We start from the raw sequence: 9,013 nt of genomic DNA on the forward strand, positions 1-9,013 counted from the left end.
TTGAGAGCCTCTGGAAGATGGCTTTTGTCAGTTTCATTTAGTTTCACAAGAAGATCTTCAATCATAGACAAAATTCCTTGGGACAGCAATGCAAAACCGGTAATTATCGATGATTTGACTCTTACTCCCAAAAGCAGTGCTATATTTTAAAAGTCTCTTACATGTGCCCCCTGTCCCACCCAATACAATGTTGAAGGTCAGTAAAAACTGCGGGGATGTGTTGTCAACATTGTATGGGGGCAGGGACAGGCCATGTGTAATTTGAATCTCGTGCGAATCTTTGTCTTGCATATGTTTTTAAAGCGCCACACGTGCGCTATTTTCCCAAGAATTGTGTCCAGGATTATAGCTCCATTTCCATTTGACTTCTGCTCTTAGGTGTTATCTTTCTCTTTCCTTTATTTTGTTTTTGTTTTTTTTTTTGATAGAGTATCTTTCCTAAGTTGTATCATTTGGCAGAGTGATGCCCCACAAATTCTGTTTAAACAGACATCCACTGGTTTGATGTGCTCAGTGGACATCGAGTGGTTGAGAAATACTATACGACTCCGTCTGCGTGAGGTCGAACACCAGCGAATGCAAAATACCTGTCACTGCTCTGATGGTACCAGATGAAAATTCCTCAAACAAATCAATCTATACAGGACTGCACACTTAAGCGTTACCATCTAAGTAACTGTTCAAACTGTTTATCCAGCGAATTGCTAAGTGCGCTTTTCTGTCCTTCTTTTCGTCCTCTGCAACACCAGACAAAATCTCTATGTAAACGGAAAACATGTGGTAGACTAAGGGCCTCTTCATATGAGCCCGGTTGACCGGGCTGGCCCGCTTTCCGAGATCTCGCCTTACCTCCAAATCCTTTGTAAAAACTTTGATGTGTTCTTATGAGAGGGCGGACTGGCTCGGTTACCGAGATCTCGGTTTTTCCAACCGGGATCGCGGTGAGCGGGCTGGAGATTTTGCCATATGAACACTTCATCCCGGTTACCGGGAGGAAAATAATACAATGCATTTTCGTGATAGAACGGACATTACCGAGCTTTTAGTTCTCTTTTCTTCGATAATGAAGCTTGGAATAGTCTTATTTGATAGTTAACGTAAAGTCAAAAGAAATTTGAGGTTGTTTAAACAAAGAAAATCGAGAAATTCTCGCCAGGCTTGTTCCTTGGATTTCACGCCTGAATGGTCGTGTCACCACTTTTTGAAATTTTTCATCTCGAAAAGCGGGCTGAAAGTCACCATATGAACATAACCCAGCGCGGTCAACCGGGCTCATATAAAGAGGCCTTTACTGAGGTGGCAGACCGTAGTTTGTCAACCGCAAATCTCTTTATTCCCTTGGGTCTCCCGACATGACTGCATTGTCTCAGGCGTGCAATCCCGGTCACGCCTCCTTCGTGTTGACAAACTTAAGAAACGCATTCGCGAAACCGGGAAGCGTTGAAAGAGGCAAGAATGAAAGCCGTAGTGAACAAACTGAGGTGAATAACCAAATTATTGAATGTAAGTCGTGTTAATTTTGCGCATTCATGCCGCTTTTACTAGTTAATAGGATTTTGTACGTAGTAGCATGTCTCCCGACACGACCGTTTTCTCTCAGATGCTAATTATTAAATTTCACTGGCTTCTGTAAGTTCAGGCATAGAATATTCGTAGAACAATATCCTACGAGAAGTTTATTTGCTTGTTAATTCCTTGAAGGCTTGATAAATACAGTTACAATCGTGAACAGCTGTGGTTGGACGACTGGGACAATGCAGTCATGTCGGGAGACCTAGGGGAATAAAGAAATTTGCGGTTGACAGACTACGGTCTGCCACCTCGGTAAGGCTCAGTTTGTTATCTACGGTCGAAGCTGTGGCCACTTTGGTGTTTTTCAAACGATGGATATCGCAGAATAAATCCCAATCCATGCAGTGGATAAGTAATAGCGAAATCAATAGGGCTATCCAATGGATAGTGATTTATCCGGTGGATAGCGTTATCCACCCAGTTTTGAACAACTGGGGCCTGGAAAATAAACACACAGGAGGGAAGTTGCCCTCAACGGCAATGAGGTTAGGCTTTTTAATTGATATATATTATATATATTTTTTGTTTTTATTTTTTCATATAATTATCTTCTTAAGCCTTTTATTGGGGTTCCCACACAAATTCTTATATTTTCGTCGGCCATGCTCACACTGTGCTTGGGATAGGTGGATGCAAGGTTAAGGGTGGACGTATGAAACTTTCATGGGTTTGGGTCCTGTTTAAGGCTGGATTGTTTCAGGTTTCTTTTGCAAATGACCAAGCTGCTTCATAACTGCGATGATCACTTTCACTGATACCTACATAACCGCAGTTATTATATACGAAATTTTCATATATTCTCTCTCTCATTTCATTATCATATATTATTACATTGGCATTGTTCATCCGTCACTTTTTTTCTTCTTTAGCCCTATTTAAAGACGAAAAACCACAACAACCACTTATATATGGCAAACCTGGCAAAATACGTTGTACTGCAGAAGGAAATCCTCCCCCGCAATTTGAATGGAGGAAAAACGATAGCCTACTCTTAGAGAAAGACAGATTCACACAGCTGTCAGATGGCAGTTTGCAGATCGATAAAGTTGAGCGGGAAGATAAGGGAGCTTACAAATGTTCTATAAAACAAACCAAAGGAAGTGAGAGAATCACTGTTTATTCCCAAGTTATCAACGTGTCTGTCATAGGTAGGTAAAGGTGGAAATGATGAAGTTTTCATTCGTAATAAAGCATGGCGGACTAAACTCATGCACGGGTTTTTTGTCTAAGGGTAAATTTGGTTTAATCTGTTTGCACACTATATGCGAATACGGCAACGATAAAGAAGCAATGACCAAGCATTGTTGAGAGTATTACTTACCCATAGTTTGGACAGTGTTATTGTTACTAAATCGTGTTCAAGGTCATTTTCAATTTGGCCGCTCCAAGCGTAGATTTATCCTTTCTTTATGGTACAAATCACGTGAGTGCAATAGAGTTACAAGCAATTATCTACTTGAAGCAACTTTCTTCCTGGAAAGTCGTGACGACAAAATCATGGTTATAAACTGCAGTTTAATTCATACCTGATTAAATTAACAGGCCCGTTCTCTCTTTTGTTTTAAGTTCCACCAAATGTAAAGCTATCAGGGTCACGCCATAATGTACGTGAAGGAGATGACATTATTTTGACTTGTATTGTACATGGTTTTCCAAAGCCCCAAATAAGCTGGTTTAAAGACAAACTTCAGTTAAAAGAAGAAGAGAAAGCGAACTTGGTTAAAAGAAACATAACAGAAGAAGGAGAAGGCACCTACACCTGTAAAGCAAAGAACCAAGGAGGCTCCGAAAATGATACCTTTGATGTCAGAGTTGATGGTAAGAAGGAACGTAATGCTTCACAGTTTTCGTGATAGACAGAAATATAATTTCATGAACGGTCGCGATTAGATTCAGGGGCACCCAACGGATCTGTTCCTCACTTTATCTGTTCCCCAGAGGAATCTTGCTGGCTGGCAAAAATACAGGTGTTCCGATGAGCTGGCTGGGAAATTTATCATTGATAGAGGTTTTGCCTGGGAATTACTGACTTTTTCTAGCATTTCAACCCGAGCTGGCTGTAGAAACTCTGAAGACTGAGAACGACAAACGACGGATGGTCAGAGTGATTGCGCTTGCGGAAAAAACCTGTGTCGGTTTTCTTCGGTCGTTTGTTAAAGGCGCGCGGAGGTTTCACAGATCGACGAACACGGATTGTGCTGTTTTCCTCATTTACATGTAAGATTAATTTCCATTGTTATTTTATCTGTATGCTGAGATTCTCGTGATGTTCTTCTACACTGAATTGAAATGAACAGAGTGAATTTAACAGTATTAACTTGTATTTTCATTCACAGTCGACCAGAGTTTCGACGGTGTACAATGTGTTTGGTGTTAGCGTTTTCGGAGGTATAAGACTTCCTAATGTAGTTGTTTTAATGCTTTTTTTCGGTTATCTGTATTAGTCAAGTGCGTGATGATCTTTTACAGTTGAAGCGAATTGAGCCAACGATCGAATTGTAAAAAATTGACAGCAGTACGTATTTTTCTTATTCGTGTAGGCAGCCACGGGATCAACCAGGTGCTTTCCTCAAACACAAGGTAAAAATCAAGAAAAATTCGCACTTATTTTAATTTAGTTTATTTCGCTAGAAAGACGATTTATTACTCTCGAGAACTCCTGCGAAGAGATCCTTTTGTAAGAACCTGTTGGCAGATATTTGGCATAATTATACAAAACCCTGTTTAGTTAACTAAAATCAAGCAGGTTCTATAATTATGTGAGTAACAGTTAAATTGCAATAAACACTTTATCCAAGGAGTTTGACTTTGAGATCGCAAATATTTATTTTTCTGGCAATCAGTACCTATATCTCCTACATACAAATTAGGACCTTGTCAACAATCCACTTTAAGCCTGCATCCAAGCATCCCTATTTTGCCAGACAAAAAGTATATATATGTTCGTATATGCAGGCTTTTATTATTGTTTTTTTTTTCTCTGACTAAGAAAACTTTGTTGGTTTTGGTCAGACTGTGGTTTTAATTGTGAGAATGCTTCTGATGATCAGCTGTTTGTATTGGGTAGAGTGCTTAATTAAGACATAGTTAGTCTATTGTTCTTACAATGTATGATTGTGTCAGCAATAACTGTTGTCATCAACACATACATTGACAAAACAATTATTTGTTATTGTGACCAACAGCACTAATTCTTTTTTACTTGGCAGATTGTTTACTTTTCCTTTTCAACAATCACAAATTATCTTTAGTCATACTTTGTCTCTGTACAAAGCCAAACTGAGTTAGGCTTGTGAAGATGGGCATTCTTTGTTTGTTCATTCTTACGACCCTCTCTCTTCGATCAGGTTGAGTTAGGCTTGTGACGATGGCCATTCATTGTTTGTTCATTCTTACGACCATCTCTCTTCCATCAGGTTGAGTTAGGCTTGTGACGATGGCCATTCATTGTTTGTTCATTCTTACGACCCTCTCTCTTCCATCAGGTTGAGTTAGGCTTGTGACGATGGCCATTCATTGTTTGTTCAATCTTACGACCATCTCTCTTCCATCAGGTTGAGTTAGGCTTGTGACGATGGCCATTCATTGTTTGTTCATTCTTACGACCATCTCTCTTCCATCAGGTTGAGTTAGGCTTGTGACGATGGCCATTCATTGTTTGTTCATTCTTACGACCATCTCTCTTCCATCAGGTTGAGTTAGGCTTGTGACGATGGCCATTCATTGTTTGTTCATTCTTACGACCATCTCTCTTCCATCAGGTTGAGTTAGGCTTGTGACGATGGCCATTCATTGTTTGTTCATTCTTACGACCATCTCTCTTCCATCAGGTTGAGTTAGGCTTGTGACGATGGCCATTCATTGTTTGTTCATTCTTACGACCCTCTCTCTTCCATCAGGTTGAGTTAGGCTTGTGACGATGGCCATTCATTGTTTGTTCATTCTTACGACCATCTCTCTTCCATCAGGTTGAGTTAGGCTTGTGACGATGGCCATTCATTGTTTGTTCATTCTTACGACCATCTCTCTTCCATCAGGTTGAGTTAGGCTTGTGACGATGGCCATTCATTGTTTGTTCATTCTTACGACCATCTCTCTTCCATCAGGTTGAGTTAGGCTTGTGACGATGGCCATTCATTGTTTGTTCATTCTTACGACCATCTCTCTTCCATCAGGTTGAGTTAGGCTTGTGACGATGGCCATTCATTGTTTGTTCATTCTTACGACCCTCTCTCTTCCATCAGGTTGAGTTAGGCTTGTGACGATGGCCATTCATTGTTTGTTCATTCTTACGACCATCTCTCTTCCATCAGGTTGAGTTAGGCTTGTGACGATGGGCATTCATTGTTTGTTCATTCTTACGACCATCTCTCTTCCGTCAGGTTGAGTTAGGCTTGTGACGATGGGCATTCATTGTTTGTTCATTCTTACGACCATCTCTCTTCCGTCAGGTTGAGTTAAGCTTGTGACGATGGGCATTCTTTGTTTGTTCATTCTTACGACTCTCTCTCTTCCCTCAGGTTGAGTTAGGCTTGTGACGATGGGCATTCATTGTTTGTTCATTCTTACGACCATCTCTCTTCCGTCAGGTTGAGTTAGGCTTGTGACGATGGGCATTCTTTGTTTGTTCATTCTTACGACTCTCTCTCTTCCCTCAGGTTGAGTTAGGCTTGTGACGATGGCCATTCATTGTTTGTTCATTCTTACGACCCTCTCTCTTCCATCAGGTTGAGTTAGGCTTGTGACGATGGCCATTCATTGTTTGTTCATTCTTACGACCATCTCTCTTCCATCAGGTTGAGTTAGGCTTGTGACGATGGCCATTCATTGTTTGTTCATTCTTACGACCATCTCTCTTCCATCAGGTTGAGTTAGGCTTGTGACGATGGCCATTCATTGTTTGTTCATTCTTACGACCATCTCTCTTCCATCAGGTTGAGTTAGGCTTGTGACGATGGCCATTCATTGTTTGTTCATTCTTACGACCATCTCTCTTCCATCAGGTTGAGTTAGGCTTGTGACGATGGCCATTCATTGTTTGTTCATTCTTACGACCCTCTCTCTTCCATCAGGTTGAGTTAGGCTTGTGACGATGGCCATTCATTGTTTGTTCATTCTTACGACCATCTCTCTTCCATCAGGTTGAGTTAGGCTTGTGACGATGGCCATTCATTGTTTGTTCATTCTTACGACCATCTCTCTTCCGTCAGGTTGAGTTAGGCTTGTGACGATGGGCATTCATTGTTTGTTCATTCTTACGACTCTCTCTCTTCCCTCAGGTTGAGTTAGGCTTGTGACGATGGCCATTCATTGTTTGTTCATTCTTACGACCATCTCTCTTCCGTCAGGTTGAGTTAGGCTTGTGACGATGGGCATTCTTTGTTTGTTCATTCTTATGACTCTCTCTCTTCCGTCAGGTTGAGTTAGGGCATTCATGGTTTGCACTGAGAACTTTATTTCCTTTTTGGCCCTCTATTCAGTTGTCTATTAAGTTTCAATTCTCCTTTAATGTGAATGGCTGCAAATCCGTGTCATTGGGAGGAAGATGCTCAACAGTTGTTCAGTCATGGTAACATTTTAAATTTTATTAAAATAATTTATGGCATGGAGAAAGTCCATTCAATTTGGCCAGTTTAAGTGCTAGACCTATATGGCCTGCAGAAATTTTACTGATCTTGTTATCCATCCAGCTCAAGATGTGACTGTCATATTTGGCGAGTCAAGGGAATTTTTTTTTCAATTTTTCAGTTGATCTGGAAAAATATATAGCTAAATATGTTGACTGCTCTGCACCATGATGACAAATAGATCCTATTACCTCAAGCTGTTTTTTTTTGCCAATCCGCAAAGACATTCATGATAAATAAACATGTTTCAACTTAAGCGTAAGATTTCTGCATCTAAGAATTACAGGGGCTTGAGTCTACTTTTTACAAATACTAACAATCACAGGTTGCCTACATAATGTGTTTGACCCTTGGTATTATTGAATTTAGAAGCAATGTATGAGAATAGCAAAAAGTTCCATATTATTGTACAATTCTGGGATAAATATTTGCACATAAGATGAGAATAAACAAACCTTCATCCGAAATGTTCTGCTGTGTCGTTATTGTGGCTGCTTGTGGGAAATTTAGCGATTTCAAGGACGTGTGTGGCTCTGGTAAAAATTGCTACAATTTGCCATTTTCAGCCATAATAACAACAGCACAAGATCATTTCAGATAGTTTATCCTCTTCTTGTGTAAATATTTATTGCAGAATAGTACAATAATAATTATGGAACTTTTTGCTATTCTCATACATTGCTTCTAAATTCACCCTTTGTGTGGGTCCCCTGTGATAACAATGATTAGTGAGTCCATAGCTAGATCTGAAAACTCAATCAGCATTACTGCTGGCTCTACTCAATTAATATTGGTCTCTAATTTATTTCCTTTTTAATTTTTTTTCAGGCTACCATGGAAATAGCAAGGAATAGGACATTAGCAATTGTGTAACTGAAGAGATGAATAAAAATGTAAAATGAAGAGCTATTTCAAGGTTCCAGTTGTTCTACCTTATTGTAGACAAAATTATACAGGTTTATCCTAGCAAGTATTTTATTGCTTTTGTGTACAATGGTGCTAGGTATTATGAATTCTGTGCTCGCTTTCCAGGGTGACAAAAGGCTCCTAAAATTCAAACTGCTCGAGACAGCAGTACATGTAGAGTATCATACTAACACAAGAACTACAGCTGTGTGTTTCACATTATCGTTCCATTATCATTATCAATATAGGTATTGTTATTGTTATCATCATCATCATTATTATTAGTAGTAGTAGTAGTAGTATTATTCCTTTCATTTATATATATATATATATATATATATATATATATATTAATATATTAATTAAGTAATTAATTAATTAATTAATTTAATTCCTGGCTGGGAAATAAAATAAATTTGATCAGCTGGCTGGGAAACCAACCAATTTTATCTAGCTGGCTGGGAAATTTCTTGTGTGTCTTGCTGGGAAAAAGGAACAGATAATTTTTTCCCAGCAACACTGAAAAACACCTGAAAATGCCTTAATAACATTTATTTTCATTAACTGGGGTATAATAATACATTTTACAACAAATTGGTCGTTGGGTGCCCCTGTAGATTGCAGACTTGAGAGTCAGTTTGGACACAAATGACATTGACAGAACGAATTTGTCCTCAGGAATATGCGCAAATACCAGTTCCAAGATTTCAAAGTGCGAGGAGAAATCGTGCAATTAATAAGTAATCTCAATTCCTTGAGTCTAACCTCTCCAGAAGAATTGTTGGTAGCACTCCCTGCTTTTTTTTTTTTTTTAAGTACGTCCATTACATATAGACAGTACCGTGAGCATGCCTAAAACCATTTTCGATGGCCACATCGTTGAAGATTTCTGTGAATTAAGCCATGCC

The 9,013-nt window shown here is 39.3% G+C and overlaps 1 protein-coding gene across 1 annotated transcript in view; it reads left to right on the forward strand.

Annotated features, from left to right (window-relative positions):
- Nucleotides 1-1,352: 1,352 nt before the first annotated feature.
- Nucleotides 1,353-9,013, forward strand: part of LOC137989245 (neural cell adhesion molecule 1-like) — a 14,569-nt gene continuing 6,908 nt past the window's right edge. Inside the window, exons 1-3 of the mRNA XM_068835087.1 lie at nt 1,353-1,503; nt 2,442-2,720; nt 3,139-3,390. Of these exons, the coding sequence (XP_068691188.1) occupies nt 1,353-1,503; nt 2,442-2,720; nt 3,139-3,390 (682 nt within the window). The remainder of the gene's footprint in view (nt 1,504-2,441; nt 2,721-3,138; nt 3,391-9,013) is intronic.

The sequence above is a fragment of the Montipora foliosa genome, unplaced genomic scaffold (genome assembly GCF_036669935.1).
Source record: "Montipora foliosa isolate CH-2021 unplaced genomic scaffold, ASM3666993v2 scaffold_448, whole genome shotgun sequence".
NCBI lineage: Eukaryota > Metazoa > Cnidaria > Anthozoa > Scleractinia > Acroporidae > Montipora > Montipora foliosa.